The sequence below is a fragment of the Ailuropoda melanoleuca genome, chromosome 1, assembly GCF_002007445.2.
Source record: "Ailuropoda melanoleuca isolate Jingjing chromosome 1, ASM200744v2, whole genome shotgun sequence".
NCBI lineage: Eukaryota > Metazoa > Chordata > Mammalia > Carnivora > Ursidae > Ailuropoda > Ailuropoda melanoleuca.
Genome location: NC_048218.1, coordinates 129,724,171 through 129,741,376, shown reverse-complemented (window position 1 = coordinate 129,741,376; position 17,206 = coordinate 129,724,171). Strand labels below are relative to the sequence as shown.

General features: G+C 42.6%; 1 protein-coding gene across 1 annotated transcript in view; it reads left to right on the top strand.

Moving 5' to 3' along the window:
• MAGI2 (membrane associated guanylate kinase, WW and PDZ domain containing 2) overlaps window positions 1–17,206 on the top strand; it is a 1,281,842-nt gene that overhangs the window by 1,121,937 nt on the left and 142,699 nt on the right. The window contains exons 17-19 of the mRNA XM_034641709.1: window positions 5,052–5,125; window positions 7,651–7,843; window positions 14,695–14,943. Of these exons, the coding sequence (XP_034497600.1) occupies window positions 5,052–5,125; window positions 7,651–7,843; window positions 14,695–14,943 (516 nt within the window). The remainder of the gene's footprint in view (window positions 1–5,051; window positions 5,126–7,650; window positions 7,844–14,694; window positions 14,944–17,206) is intronic.

Below are 17,206 nucleotides of genomic sequence, written 5' to 3'. Positions count from 1 at the left end.
AGTCTGAAGGAAGAATCTCCCTCATTCAGACACTAGCCATAAATTTGGGGGTCCCATGGCCTCCTTCAGATTTGATAATTCAATAGAACCAACTCCTAGAACTCAGGAAAGTGCCGTACTTACAGTTTTACATTGAAAGGGTACAATTTAGGACCAATCAAAAAAAAAGAGAAAAAAAAGGCCCATAGAACAAAGTGTGGAAGGGCCCCACATGCAAAGCTTCCATCATCCTCAAGGACAAGCTATCCTTCCCAGCATTGATGCCAACCAGGGATGTTCACCCAAGTATTGGTGTCCAGAGTTTTTATTGGGGTCTCATTATGTGGGTATGAGTGATTGAGTCATTGAGGTAGTTGAGCTCAATCTCCAGCCCCTCTTCTTCCCAGAGGTCAGGCTGATGTCACAAAGTTCAAAGGCACAACCCTCTAATTATGTGGCTGGTCGTTTTTGTCTGATCAGCTCCCCACACCCCCCCCAAGACTGGGTATGGCTGCTCCACCCTGAGTCATCTTCTTCAGCATAAACTGTCAGGTACCCACCATGAATCTTCCCCATTAGCCTTAACTCTCAGGCGCAGTACAAGTGTCTCACAATGAACAAAGATACTTCTGTTCCGGTGGTCTAAAGGTTACATTTCAGAAAAAGCCAGACTTCTCTTTGGGCTCAGGCTAAATTCTTTATTATACATTTATATGTTTAAAAGACACTAAATGAAGGAAATAATGGCACTTTAAGGTGATTTTTATCGCATTGTGGGGGATACTGAGACACTTGTAGGGCATTCAAATGGGTAAATTCATTAGAATCCATTATACTCGTACCAACATAATGCTTCAAACTTACCAACCTAAGGGGTCTCCACCAGAAAGATGACGTTCCTATTTGTTCCAAAATGTACTGACTGACATACTTTTCCCCCCTTACCAATCTGTGAACTCCTTGAAGGCAAAGACCAAGTTTTGATGGTGTTTGTATTTTCCAGGGCCGGCACAGAGCCTGGCATAATAGATATTTGTTAAATGGAACTGAAGAGAGTCTTTTTCACCAAGCCAAACTGTCACCTGACCCTCTCAGAAAAAAAAAAAAAAGGAGTAATCTGGAGTTTACATTTTCTGAGGCCTCTGGATGCTACAGGCTCTGTAGAATGTGAATGGTGTCATCCTAGAATCAGGGATGGTGTCCTAGGAACCCTACAACATGCTTTGCTCAACGCAGTGTTTTAAAATTTGGAACACCAACTAATTTCACATGTTCAAAATTCAGATTTCCACATTCTCTTGAAAAATAGATCTAGCAACATTGGGCTTGTCTTTCTCGTGGACAAAAACTGACCAGAACTGAGGGGTGGTCCGTTTGAAACTGAGCATGGCCACAGTTCCCAAGACCCTGTTATGCCTCTGTTAGTCCTTCAGTCTGCTGTCTTTGAGACTCCCATCCCAGAGGACTGGACTGAAAGATGAGTATTTTCCACCAAGGAATCTTCAACCAGGGCCAAATCGTGGTTTTTATAATCCCTAAGCATATTTTCAGGTTTCTTCCCTTATATGATATTAAACTATGAAATAAATGTAGAAGAAATAAAGTTCCAATTCTTACCATGATGATTATTTCAATACAGTCTTTGAAATATAAAATTCTTACGTTGCTGGAACCCTTCTCCCCCATAGGCTCATGCTTTGTCGCTCTGGGGGTAAACTAGAACCACATTCAAGAATATTATCTTCACCAGTCTCTCCCTCCCCCAGGGGTAGAAGGGACTGCATGACTGTTCACAGGGAAGGCCTGGTCTTAGCTGGCTCAAAAAGGGAGGCGCCTGGCTAAAATTTGCCTGACACCGAAGCAGTAAAATTGTTGCCCAAGTGGAGCATATATTACTCCAAATGAAGCTCAGGTGTGTGAATGCAGCCATAGTCACCACTCGGCCTTCAGACAGCTTTGCCCCTGATCAGCACACACGCTCCCAGGTTCCCAACCCTTCTGAGCATTGGCTTTGACTCTGGAGTCCTTTCTCCCCTCCAGTGGGCAGGCATCCAGCATCTATGATAAGCCTCCTCAGATTACATGGATTGTTGGTTATCCCCGCTGTGTTTATTTAGATTTATTCTGGTTTATTTTTTCATTTGAATGATTTAAGACACACGCAGCCTGCAAGTTACAATTTTGACACTTAACCCATGAAAGTAGAAGCCTAAATCTTCCTAAAGCAGGCAGAGGCAGAAAGTAATGCCTTGAAGACCAGAATGTTACACCTCAGAAAGACCATGTCAGGAAGAGTGAGTCTATTGTAAAGATTTCCCATAAGCCTTTCCTTCCTGCTTTCCTCCATTGTAAGACCAGAGATAATATATAAACAAAATGCGGCCTCATTTAATTGCTGATGTGCTACAAAGGGAGAGGCGCATGAGGTGACTTGGTCCCCACCACAGGAGGTCTCATAAATTACATCAAACAGGTTTCTGCCTCCACATACACTAAATGGTACTGACATCTCAGGGTGTGCATTAAACACGACAACATAGCTTTCGGCAAATAATGAACAGCAGGACTCCAGCTCCAACAAAGCATATGGGCATTTTTCCTGCAAGAGGAAATACTTTTCACAGTTAAATAACAATAGAAATAGAAAGAAATGAAAAATTGCCAGAAAGGAACAAAAATGGGATTTCCAGCTGTGAGCTGAAAAGAGATGGGGAGGCATCAAGGTGGAAAGATTTAGAAAACGCTGCAATGGAGAAAAACTGTTCTTAGAAAGAAGAGGTAATGATAGACACACTCCTTGGTCAGGGAGTCTGTGCAAACTCATGGAGAAGTTTCAGAAGGCAAGAGCCTGAAATGGGCTTGCCACGTTGTCAGGTTGTCCCAGGCTGTGATTATTGCAGCTCTGACCTACCAGGGTTGGACTTGCATTAGGTAGAGCAGGAAAGAATTAGAAGAATTTAAAGACCTGCACATATGATCTTGGTTTTGTTTGTTTCCTACTTCTTTCCATTTTCCTTTCTTTGTGTTAGCTTTTTCCCCTGGCTGACGAGGGTGCCAGCCACTTCAATGTCAATTGCTGTTATTTCATATCAAATACTCTGTTTTGTTCCATGCCTTCCCAGCCTATCAGGTAGAGTTGTGGAGTTGTTGTGACACTTTTTTGTTGTTGTTGTTGTTTTAGAGAAGGCAGTTGAAAAGCTAAGGCCACGGATCAGTTGTTCATGGCATCAGGGGCAGTCTTTTTAGAGCTGTTTTGCCACAAAGTTCTATCTTCAGGGCCAAAGCAATAAGGACAAGATAAAGAACTCAGAGCAATGAGCAAACTGATGGGTGGGTCTACATTGGCTGAAGGATCCAGTGAGGCTAGAGGGAGGTGTGTGTGGAGTGAGGCCAGTGTTGGCTGGAAGACTCAGTGACCAGAGTAGCCCAGGGTCAGCAAGACCAGAAGGGAAATGTAGCTTGATGGGTCAGAGAGCCCAGACTATGTACTAGGGGAGGGATTGGAGGGTGAGGGGGTCCCTCAACAGACCTGCAAAGTGACAAGGGTGATGCATCAGGGAGCTCAGGCCAGGCACCAGCGGCAGAGTTCTTCAGCAGGCTTAGAAGGTGACCAGTGAGACCACAGATCCCATGGCCATTGGACCAAGTAAGAATACGCAGGACCTTGCTACTCAGAGTGTGATAGAGCTATAGACTGAAGCTTCCCACCTCTTCCGGGAGCTTGTTAAACATGTGTCATCTCAGGTTCCACCCCAGACCTGCAGTATCACACTCCTGGGGGTAGTCGCAACACTGTGTTTTAATAAGCTCACCAGGTGATTCACTTGTACCTTCAAGTGTTAGAACTACTGGCTTAAAGGATCAGATGTCCTGAGGCATGTTCTTGATAGTTTAAGCAAACAGGAGAGTGTATACGCATTGAAAAGGCGGTAAGAGTTGCAGTCCAAGAAGGACCCATGGACCATCTAGTCTCTGCACTGACCATGGCAGACAGGAAATAAACTCATACAATGGCTGGAGCATTCAAGGCATGTTTGAATTAAAAGGGGTAAAAAAGTGGGTTTTGTTTTCTTAAAAAGAGAAGATACATAGAATTAGCTCCGTAGCTACAGTGAAATATAATGCACAAAAGGTGGAAAATGGCCAAAGGCTAAGGAACAACAGCTGCATGAGAGCTGGAAGCAGGGACAGAGCTCACGGTCAGCCTCTTCCCAGCAAAGGTAGCGGCTCCTGATGGATAGAGCAAATGTACCTGATACGTACAGCTAATGGGCAGGCCGCTCAGTGCCTGCTACAGTCCACCACACTCAGCTCAAGTCAAGCCTGTTTATTAGTTATGTCAACCTCTGCTTGAAGCAAGGGAGATGATGGATTATATAATGTAATTACATAATAATATATGTACATATAGGAATTATATTGAAGTAGTACTATGTTGAACATACTATTTGGATATAAACATGTAAGATTTGATAAAGTGAACAGAAGTTTGAAAAGTAAAGCTTCCAATTTTAAAAAAGTATGTCAGGTAAACATAATCTTTGCTCAAATGTCAGCTTCTCAGTGGCACGTGGTCTAACCAGCTCTCGCACCACCTCGGCCACGTGACTGACACCCACCCACCACCCCGCTTTGCTCCCTTTTTTCCATGGTGCATGCCTGCTAGCATACAGCAGAACTTAAACACTTACTTACTACACTTAATATTGTCTGACCACTAGATTAGGAGTTCTATAAGGGCAGGCGTTTGCGTTTATTGTTCACGGATGAATTCCTAACACCCAAAAGTGCCCATGGGTTCAATAAATATTTGCTGAATAAATTAATTAATTAGTTTTCATGTCACAGCAATGTGGCAAAAAAACAGATTCTTTGCTAGGAGTTTCCTTTTAATGGGTGATACTAAATTAGTATCACCTAGTAACAAAGAAGATAATTTCAAGAGCATCTGTGAATCCTTGCTGTCTGCTTACAGCAAGGAAGGAATGGGAATTTTCCAATGTGAAATGTTGGGGGGTATTTTGGTGTTTTTTGTTTTTCTAGGTGAAATTTTGTTTTTACTATTTTTGTAGAGGGCCCAGCTGCAGCCAGGGCTTTCTCAGATGTGACCTATATTTTGGTTCACTTTTCTCAGCGAGAGTCAGAAGTATAGCTTCAAGTTGATAATTAACCAGCCAAGAAGCTCACAAGCCATTTTCTTCTCTGTAACTAGCTATAAAGTCTCTCACTAAAGCATATAGGAGACCTAAAAGTTGAAGCATTTAGGGGGACTAACCCAGCTAAATGCAGCTTTTCATGGGGCAGTGGAGAAACATAGACATTCATTTTAACTGGCTTTCGCACAAAGCACTTAGCAAATCTTTGAAGGGCTCCTTAGTGGGTTCAGTCTTTTGAAGAAGAGATTGGAACATCTTTACAAAGAAACTCATAAATTCAGGCTGGCATGACAAAAAGAGAAACGGAGAATGTCAGAAGCAGGCCCAACCACCGCCTGTAGGAAATGGGTGCAGAGCGTTGCAGGGAAAGAACCACACTGTACAGCCAATCTAAGGCAGCATACGTGAGGTTTTCCTTGTGATGGCAGTAATGAACCACTCCTCAGAGCACCAGTATTCAATGTGGAAGCGCATCTCCCCCAGCCCACCCCCTGGAAATAGGGAAAAAGTAGTTGTAGTCATAGAGAATTGTCTTTCCTATGGACAAAGAAAGCTGTTCAGCAGACCAAGGCTATGAAGTCTTCAGGAAAAGAGAATACTCTTCAGCCTCTAATTTTGCAGTTACAGAGAAGTCCTGGGCATTCACATCAAGTTGCCATGTTGACAGGCCACACCAAGCAGTGTGACCACATAAGAATCAGTCTGCTGTCACGCCTGAGACACGCAAGCCTGCAGTCAGGATGGGGCAGCCCTGCCAATTAGCTGGGATCCACAGATCTGGGGTTTGAAAGAAATCATTGTGCCTGAAAGAAATCCATCTGTGAGCAAGGGATCATTTTATAAAGACTTAAAATAAGACTTAGATGATAGTCTCTGTAGTATGATCAGGCTGAGGATCCAGTGTGCAAAAGAAAAAGGATAGCCATGGTCCATGTGGTGGAAAAATTGTAGGTTAAACGGTGAACTAAAATATTTAGTGCTATTGTTTTTTCTCTGAGAAAGAGAAAAAAAAAAAAACAAACCTCGTTAATAGTCACTAACCTGAGAGTTTCTAGTGGGAAGAGGGAAACCGTATATTATGTCTTTCGTTACAGTCCCTGGTTCAGGGAATTACCGTGCATACATTTCCCAGATGTGTTCCTCCTCATTTCTTGATATGAGAGTCACCTAAACAACAGAAGCATTTCAGGGGGGACAGGCGGAACTGGGAATGTCCTTTACGCAGAGGACAGTGCTCTAAGGGTTTCCTTATTCAAAGGAATAGAGCAAAAATTGGGAGGAGGTTTGACTGAGACTTTTTTCAAGTCAACTGGCCAGAAAAGCCAACTGTGAGTTTTGCTTTATTTTCTCCTTACCTCCAGCCTTTCAAAGCAAAGCAAAGCAAAAAACTCACAAACAAACAAACAAACAAACAAAACTGCTCTCAGTTTTGTAACATGCAGCAGCTAGTTTCCCCTGACATTTTCTGAGCACTCACTATGCGCCACGAGCATGCTTTACGTGCATTATTTCATTCAGTTCTCCCAACAACTCCATAAAGCAGCTCCCATTACTTTATTTCCCCATTTTGCAGATGGAGGAAACTGAGGCTCGCAGAGATTAAGACTTGCCCAAGGCCACACAAACAAGAAGTGGAACCAGGATTCAATCCCCAATTTGTTACATGCACAGTGGCCAATAACATCAGAGCATTTGGGGTTAGAATTTTCCTGAAGAGTGATAACTAGTGAGCCAAGAAGCAAGTGTCCCCCAGACCTCATGGCTATCAGCAGCGAGTTCAAAACGTGTATTTCTCTAAAATCAGTTAGCAACCTGGGNACTCACAAACAAACAAACAAACAAAACTGCTCTCAGTTTTGTAACATGCAGCAGCTAGTTTCCCCTGACATTTTCTGAGCACTCACTATGCGCCACGAGCATGCTTTACGTGCATTATTTCATTCAGTTCTCCCAACAACTCCATAAAGCAGCTCCCATTACTTTATTTCCCCATTTTGCAGATGGAGGAAACTGAGGCTCGCAGAGATTAAGACTTGCCCAAGGCCACACAAACAAGAAGTGGAACCAGGATTCAATCCCCAATTTGTTACATGCACAGTGGCCAATAACATCAGAGCATTTGGGGTTAGAATTTTCCTGAAGAGTGATAACTAGTGAGCCAAGAAGCAAGTGTCCCCCAGACCTCATGGCTATCAGCAGCGAGTTCAAAACGTGTATTTCTCTAAAATCAGTTAGCAACCTGGGAGAATGGGATAGGCCCCTCGTTTTTTGTTTGTCAAGTACGTGCTCAGGTTTGGAGTAAGGGGTAGAATGTGGGAATTAAACCTTCCACCAAGTTGTACATACATATAAAGAAATTATATCTATATATACTATTATTGTCTATAATCATATTTATATATAAGGAAATTATACATAAATATTATCTATAATTATATTTACATAAAGAAATCATATATATATGGGGAAACAAAGTTGAAATGTAAATATTCTTTCCTTCTCACTGCTTCTCCAGATTTTGATTGGCGCTGTCATTGCCATGGGTTCAGCCGACAGAGACGGCCGCCTGCACCCTGGAGACGAGCTTGTTTATGTGGACGGGATTCCAGTGGCTGGCAAGACGCACCGCTATGTCATCGACCTGATGCACCATGCAGCCCGAAATGGGCAGGTCAACCTCACTGTGCGAAGGAAGGTGCTCTGTGGAGGTGTGTGGCTCAAGCCAGCAGGGAGGCTTGGGGGTCAGGTGGTGAAATGCTTTTGTGGGACATGGTAAGGACACTTGAAACAAGATTTTAAATCAGTTTCTATATTATACAAGGACAAAAGTCAACCTAGATCTTCCAAATGGAACCATGATTTTGAAAATGCAGATTCTTACCCCACTATAATTCCAAGCAGTCTCTCAGCCCTATGTTTTCAGTGTAGTCACTAAAAATTCCTAGCAAAGCCTGGGGCTCATTTAAGATGTGTATGCGCTTTGCTCTTTGGTGGATGCTAGTTCTAAGAGGAACATTATGGTAGTGGAAAATACAGCTTTTGGAAATGTTCCTCGTTGTGTTTACAAGCCAAGAGCCACGGCATTTTGATACCATAATAAGGCAACTAGGATGGAAAATTAGCCTCCGGTGTAGAGCCTGATAAAAGGTAACAATAAAGCTATTACAAAAATACAGCTGTGCATCACTCTGAGAAAACACAATTCATTTAACTCCAAACTTATGAAGCCGTAAATTGGAAGTAATTATTCCCTTTACAGCCATTTCCTAGCTTCATAAAAGAATCCACCAAAGACTTCACTTTTAAAAGTCAAGTCTTCACAGTCATAATACAATTCAGTTTATCTCTCTCTACCATCTCAGTCCTCCCTAAAAAGGCTTCTATTGTTATGAATATGTCTGTTACAAAAATTGACTATTTTTCATAATCCAGGCACTCAGAAATGTTGGTAATAGGGTTCCAAACTGCCTGCGCTTTGCCCTGCGAATTACAGGAGGAAAGCACCAATGGTGTTCTGTCGCCTACCGCCCTCATGGCCACTGGCCTCTCTGCTCAGCCCCCTGGCTCTCCTCATGCAGCTCAGGAGGGACCTCGGTGGCAGGAGCTGCCTCATGTTACAGATAAGGAAACCAAGGCCCCGAGGTTGGGTAGCTTGCCCAGGAGTCTGCAGTGAGCCAATGATAATGCAGAGGCTCTTGGCTCCGCAACCAGTGAGTCTTGCTTTATCCCACCTTCGGGCCCCCTCCCATCCCACCCACAGGGAATTCAAAGACGTGAGACCAACTGTTAGCAAATGTCACTCCCTAACCTAAGTGGTCTTCCGTATGTGTTATTATTATAAGGCATCTGAATAAAAAAAAAGGGGGGGGGTTGTTGGTGAGCCACCGGCTAATCACAGGCTGTGAATGACTAGGGAAGATAAGACTAATTATTAATTGAACTAAAAACCCTTTTCTATTCAAGTCTTCTAGAAACTAGACTTTGATCAAGGGCAATCATTTAAAAGGGCAAGTCAGAAGAATTGTCAGCCCTCACCAGTAGAGACTACTATCTATCTTGTATCGTATGGAGGTTTTGCTAAGAAGTGCCATTCATCTTCAGAAATTCATGGCATACCACTTGACCCAAAGAAGTAAAACACCTTGAATTATTCCTTATCCTTGGGCAAGATGCCAGGAGGAAGACAGTGTTTGCTTGGTTAACATTTAACTGTCTCTCTCCCTAAGAGTGATTTTTAATAAAAAGTTTGCTGTGCTGTATGTTCTGTAACCCAGAGATAAATTAAAAAGATACTTGATTTACCAGGAAATATACTGCAAGGTGCAAAACCAATGCACCAACATAATTTCATGCTCCCTTTGCCACCAGCTGATTATCAAAAATTAAATTTTGTTTTAATCAACCCAAGCTATTGGAGTGTGTGCCAAATGCTGCAAAAATGTATTCTTGCAATTTGTGGATCTTGTGACTTTTGTGAAGATGCTCTTTGCAGCAGCTCTTACCAAATTTACTCATTTAGGCTTTCGAGTGCATTTCAAGTGCATTTAATTTTTGAAAATGCTCGGCTGCAGACTGCTCGTTCACACCAGGAGAGTTTCCAAGTTAATTCAGCTCACTCTTCCTTGAAAGCTTCATCAGTATTGAAAATGATTAAGTTCAGGAAAGGATACTTTGATAGTAAAGTAAATGCCTAGAAATAGGATGGAACAGATTTTTTAAAGGCATAGGAAGATAGCTTTTCTTCATAGCTGCTGTTTCTCCAACAATGAGAAGGCACAGCCACAAATGGATATGACAGTGAAGATGCCTTTTCAAGGGCTATTATCGTCGTTATTATTATTATGCTTTCCCAAGCAAAGGCAGTGGGAGGTGCGAGCCTGGCTTACGATGAGATGGTTCAAAGCTGAAGGAAATGAGCAATCAGCTTGTGAAGAGACAGAAGATGGGTGAGAAGAGGGGCAGAGTTGCCGCCTACTTGCACAAAGGAGAGGTATCAGGAGCTGGGAAGAAGGAGGGTCATAAAGGTTAAAGCCTTATGCTTGCCTCGGTTTGTGCAAATGTCCTGTCCCTCCTCAGAAGACACCAAGCACTGGCTTCCAAGTTCACGCTCAAGAGAAAACCACATCTATTAGGAGAGATACTGCCTAGTTAGTTACACTGGGCAAAAATTAAAGTAACACAAAAGCCTTCTGCAAATGTTTAAATATTTTAAAAGGGTACACACTAAAGATATAAAGGCAGAGTTTTCAATGAGGCAATGACAAGCTAGATCCTCAAAAAGGAGAAGTTATGGAGTAAAGGAAGGAAGCATCCAATAATGCATCCAGTTTTATTTACCAGATAATTATAGCACAGATCTTGCACTTTAAACTAGTTTTGAGGGGTGCCTGGGTGGCTCAGTTGGTTAAGCATCTGCCTTCAGCTCAGGTCATGATCCCAAAGTCCTGGGATCGAGCCCCAAGTTGGGTTCTCTGTTCATCAGGGAATCTGCTTTTCCCTCTCCCTCTGCTTCTCTCCCCACTCCTGCTCTCTCTCACACACACACTCTCTCTCTCAAATAATCTTTAAAAAAATTTTTTTAATTGAAAAAATGAACTAGTTTTGAGAGCTGTCTTATCCATGCCACCAGCTCCAGTGTTTAGCTATTTTTCCCCCCAAGGGTAGTAGGAGAGTGGCTTTAATTATTACACTGAAGTTTAAATATTTATATGTTTAGTAGCTCAGCTTTGAGACGTTCAACCTAATGACACATTATTTTGAATGCACACTGTTCGTCTGAGAGAAGGGTGTCTCTGAGGAATTTCCTAATGTGTCAATCCAGAATTGATGTGAAAGAACATTTTATGACTTAATCAAAACACGTTTGAGTCCGTCTTAAAGCTATCCATCAGTACTTTTCTCGCACATCTAATGGAAAGTCTAATTCTTGGCTTAATGCCGAAAAAGACGAGGTTTTCTTGGCAGCTGGCTGAAAAATTTAGGCATTGTTTAGGGTGCCGGTGGATTCCCTGGTCCTGGTTACTACGCTTTTTGTCAATTCTAAACACGTTCCCTTCTTCTTTGTGAGCATGTCACCCTTTAAATAAGTTATCTGCTTTGAGGAGTCTAGACCAGGAGTGCACACACTCAAATGCCTCGCAGGCAGGCCTGCCTCTGACTTTGGTGGGGACCTGTGGGCCTCCCCCTGCTCCATCAGGCCCCATGAGGATGCACATTGCATGTGGACACCCCAGTCTGGGCCAGCATACTCCATTGCCTCAGCCATGCTTTGAGACAAGACATCTCCAGTGCTGTCATGCCTCTGGGGTACAGCCCTGAGAAGAGGCCTGGGAATACCCTGGAAGCAGGCAAGCTCTGTTTGTTACAGAACCCTGGAGTCCTGGTAGCCAGCGTGTGATCTGGAAGAGAAACAAGGGCTCTGGTTGAACAAGTCCCTTTGGCCCTGCCATCTTCCTCACTCTCCGGGTAACTGAGTAAGTCAGGAGTTTGCAGGAGACACTGGGGGTTGGTTGGCACTGTGGTGACTTGCTATCACAAACCCGGTAAAGGGAGCAGCCACTGCCCAGCTCTAGCTGATAACTGCCAGATAGTTCAAGAGAAACTAGAAATCCATATTTCTGTAAAATCTCCCTTTTTAAAAACATTTACAATCAATTTTAACAATTATTAAACAAAATATAGGCCAGCACTGGACACAAATAATGGATCCGTCTGGGGGCCAGGAGCAGCCCCTGGCCGGTAGTTGACTGTTCTCGTGGAAACCATCTCACCTGGACAGCATTGCCAACAATGCCTGCCTTCCCAAACCGAGACCTCTTCTAGTCAGCTCAGTGATGATTTCTAGTATGACTGGCGAGGACAAAACAGAAGCTCAACCTAAAAATTAATTATTTGGCTTGAGTAGATACTAATGGCCCGAATTCTGTATGCCCATTTGTGTGAGAGCCAAAAGGATGAGTCAGGGATGCTGGAAGTGAGTGAATTAAAAAAAAGAAAAATGCACATGGTATTTAGTCCCTTTGTGACATTCACCGTATTCTTCTAAAACAACACCATCCATGCCGTACCCCAGCAAGGGTCATTGGCAAGAAGACAATCTCATTGGGATCTAGACCCCTCTGAGTAGAAAAATAACGTGGAGTCAATTCTATCCCTCAAAATCTACCATTGGAAATCTTCTTAACTCCCTGGTTTCAAATGTGCCCATGTTGTTAAAGATGAAGACCTTTGTTCTAGGGGTTGAAAGAGAAGTCCAAAAGCAGTAGAACGGTATTTCTGTTAGTGTTTTGGACTCTTTCCTTTCCCTAGGGACCATTCACGTTGATTAATCGATGACATACTTTCTCCCTCTGGAACCCGTGGTAGAGCCACTCCCAGCCACTTACTGCAAAGACAGATCATTTTCCTTTGTTGCTGCTCTACTGACAGGCGCAGCCCTCAACCCCTAAACTATGACAGCCAGAAAATGAGATCTCTCTTGTCACTGCCTATGACATTTAGTTACTGATTTGGTCCAATAACTCGGGGAAATTTTCAATTTAATGTTGCAGCCTAATAATTGTTTGTTTTTCTTCCTCCTGACTATCTCTAATCACTTTATTTCCAACTCGCACAAGGACTGATAAAGGACATGTGCTTCAGCAAGACAATAACAGCTTGTCTCTGGATGATATTTTCTCGTGGGGAGGGTACATTTTACAGACCTAAATTCTGATAGGAAAGAAGGAAAGGCTTTGACATTGGCACTTTGTTCTTTTCTCACCTCGGTACATTTCTTACAGATGAAAAGCATCCATTTGTTTTCTTTAATTAAAGCCTGATTAATTAAATCTTACAGAAAAATTCAAATTTATCCAATGATAATAAGCAGCAGCCTGGGTCTTATTCTACTAGTATAAATAAGAAATGAATACATTTCTGTAAGACTATTTTTTAATCTGAATATATGAATAAATGCAGCTCCTTTTTCTTTACATATCAGAACAAAAACTCTCTTGTAGTCTGTGTTCTTTTTCCCTGATTTTTGAAATGATTTTTGATTTTTGAAATGAAGTTATTTTTCATTTCAGAATAGAATTGCAGCTTATCAAGTTAAGAGCCTTCACTGGAACTTTTGCTAATTATTTTTAACTTGCCATATGAGACACCTACCAGAGCTCTAAATAAGAGATCACATCTAGAGACCCAAAAAGGAATCATTAATTATGGTTTCTTTCCTTCTTACTATTTCTCTGTTCCATAAACATCTTTTGAGCATACTAATCAAATTGTAAGATGGAGGTGAAACAGTCCTATTTCTAATTACAGTATTCTAGGTGCCCGCTTCTGTTCTTTTAATCAGAATACCAAAACCTAGGTATTAAATTAAAATGACAAAATTCTTTCTCAATGACAGATGAACTTTCATTTTTAAAAAGCAGCTTCTCTTGGCTGCCAGCGTTCTATCATTTCTCCCTGTAAATAAGCTTGTTTTCTCATGGAAGTATTGGTTTGGTTTATGTGGCTGATAATAGAGTATATTTTGTAATAATGCAGAATATAAATGAGCAAAACCACCCACACCTCACTCAGAAATTCAAAACTCGTCATCCCTTGGCCTGATATCATTGTTAGATTTAATCCTAGAGTGAGTGAATAAAAGAAGGATCCTTTAAGAAAGATGTTTCCCACCCACACGGAGTAAATTAACACTTCTAGGCTAACAGAATATCACAAAATTAAATAAAACCATGGCTCTTTAGTAAAATTATGATAGGTCCCTTTACATGGACATCCTGGGCTATTAGCCCCACTTACCATACCCCTCCAGCAGCATTGCTCAGTGGTGGCCTAGAAACCTCACTGGGTTTCTCTCTCCTGTGCCTAGTCTTCCTAAATCTACTAAAAACAATTTGCACAGGTGGGCCCTGAAGATGCACAGTTTTTACAAGTTCTTTAAGTAATTCTTGTGCACAATGCAGTTTAAGATACTGTCCACTTGTTTCGTAATCTTTGATCAGTTGTTATTATGCAACTAAGAAGCTCAATATCTAGGGGCTCCTGGGTGGCTCAGTTGGTTCAGCGTCTGACTCTTGGTTTTGATTCAGGTCATGATTTCAGGGTCAGGTTGTGAGATCGAGCCCCATGTGGGGCTCCCTTGCTCAGTGGGGAGTCTGTTTCCCCCCTCCCTCTCCCTCTGCCCCTCCCCCACCTCTCTCTCAAATGAATAAATAAGTCTTAAAAAAAAAAAGCTCAATATCTAAAACCAGGCATTGTCCTGGGCAGGGGTGGGGGGGTGGGGTGTTGCGGATTTAACAAGAGGAAGGTATAAACTCGTAGCAACACAGAGGAAGCTGATGAGGGGTTAGCTATGTTTGCTGTGAAGAATGGAACGGGGCTTAGACCTGGGTGCTCCATAGCCAGGTTTGTAGCCCTTCAAATGCTCTGCACCCATGGGGACTAGAAGCCAGTCAACCAGTCTTGTAACGAAGCCAATGTCTAGAACTGCACCTAGTACACAGAGGCCCTCATCAAGACCCTTGTTAAATAACCGAGTGCCTGGGTACTCTATGTGTTGCAGGGGAGCCCTGCCCAGAGAACGGGAGGAGTCCAGGCTCCGTGTCAACCCACCACAGCTCTCCACGCAGTGACTACGCCACCTACACCAACAGCAACCACGTTGCCCCCAGTAGCAATGCCTCTCCACCTGAAGGCTTTGCCTCCCACAGCCTGCAGACCAGCGATGTGGTCATTCACCGCAAAGAGAACGAAGGCTTCGGCTTTGTCATCATCAGCTCCCTGAACAGACCTGAGTCCGGATCCACTATCAGTAAGTGATGCCTTCGCATACCTTTGAATAAGAGGTCTTGTGCTCATGTGTTCTGGTGGTAGGGATACTGGACGTGCAGATCAGAGGACTCTTGTGGGCATCTTGTGGAGCCAGAAATTCGTAGGCTATGGGCGACAAATAAGACATCCTTAACATATGATTAAACAAACATTGCTGAACCTTTGGCTCAGGAAGAATGCAAGATCACATCTAATGTCCCCCTGACCCCACAAGCTCCATAAAAGCTCTTTGTTCATATCAAAGTGGGAAGAAAATAAAACTGAGTATTGTGAGAGTGTTGGTGTGAGGGGAGGGGAGCTCCTTCCTGTTCGATAGGATAAAACCAAATACACGAAGGATCTGGGGTGAAAGTGGTTCAGGAAGGAGCTCAGCATTCAGAAACTCTATAGAAGCCCAGTGTGGCTATGATAGAATGGACATGAGAACGTGGCATGAGACTAGAACAGTGGACTAGGCAGGAGCCATGCTGCACAGGGCTTCCCACGCCCATGGGAAGAGGTCTGGATGGTAGTCTTAAGTCCATGGAACCATGGAGGGGCTTAGGCAATGGACAGAAATCCAACTTACATTTTTTAAGTCTGCTCATGTGCAAAATGGAATCAGGAAAGAGAGCAAGAGTGGAAGCATGAGACAGAATCAGGAGGTCATGTAAACAGCCCTGTGGGTGCAGAGATCCTGGATCCTTCTTCCAGGGTGGCTGCAATGGATGTGGGGGGGATGTATATGACTTCACCCAGGGCTCCTCCAAATCTGTGAGTCTGTACAGTAACAGTCAGAGGTTGTATTTCTCTTGCAATCTCTCAGTCTTGCTTGGTGGTTTTCCTCTCAGCAACACTGTTCCAGAAGTTACTCAGCTGCCAGCAGGTGGTAGGACAGAAAAGGCAATAGGAAAACTTGCTCGTTTTTCATGTTGAAGTGATTTAGCCCAAAATATTATGGATAGAAACACCAAAATAGAGAGCATCGAGACAAAAAATAATTAAGCCATGTTGTGGTCCTAAAATTGTTATAAATTGTGGTTGTTTCTAGCACATGGGGTGGGGGAAGGGTTGTCAAACAATACTCAAGAAACCAAATCATTGAGAATGAGTAAGAACTTTCTATGAGACAGCTAATGTTCTCAGAACACCGCCAGGACTGAATGGAAAGAATGACCCTGTTTCTCTTTACCTTTGACAAACTCAAGAATGAAAACTGTAGAAGTGTTGAACCTTAGCGACGATGTGCAGAAACGAAAGTACATACATCTGAAAGTACAATTTCATTTCTCTTTTCCTGCATGATAAGATGAAGAAATAAATCCAATCTTTAAGCATAGAATAAAAGCAGTATTCTGTCAGTACGATAGATGCACCAAAATTAAAAAAGGACATAAGACTAAAGATTTTCACGAATTATATAAAAAGCGTTCCAATAATATATACTTGGGGAAAATGTTCACAGAAAGCTTTTGTAGCTGTTCCACTCAGGCAAATTGTGTATAGGGGCAGGATACCTAAAGGACCAGAATAAAAATAAAAAGTAGCCCACCTTAAGGAAAGCGTTCAACATGTATTTAAGGTCTCAGATTTCTTTGAAGCGTGGTGGCATTATTACTAAATGCATAGAGAATCGTGTGTGTGTGTGTGCTTGTGTGTGTGCATGCGTGTACACACACATGCACTTATCAAATAGAGAAGCCACGATGCTTTTTCTATTGCAAATAAAATCCATGCCTAAGTAGATCTGGAAAACGACAGGTGCATATGCTTACAATAATGTGAATTTTTCTTCCTACCAAGTGACATTAGACTGACCTCAAAAGAATACTTCTAGCCATTTTCAAAATGGTATTATTTTGTATCACCCTGGAGAGTGCAAATATATTCATGAGGTTTCCTGGCTTCTTTTTCCATATATTTATTTCTTTTCAATTTAAGGAGCTCAAAACGCAGGTTGCCCCCATGTTCTGTGGGAAGAACAGTTATTATACTGGTGGCCTGTAGCGTTTACAATATATAATTTGCAGCATGCACCTAAAAGCTTTCTGGGCTTGACACTGTTTCATACTTAACTTTGGTTACAATTTTGAGCTCTAATTTTGAAGAGAAAGGCTAAGTACCTCAAGACTAGTAAAGAGCCATCCTCATGTCACATGTCCATCGTCAGAATATCAAGGGTCCTTGATTCTGAGACTGGAGAGCATGGTACTGTCACGTCCTCAGGAGTCACAATCATTCCTGGGGCTTGGGTCATTTATCTC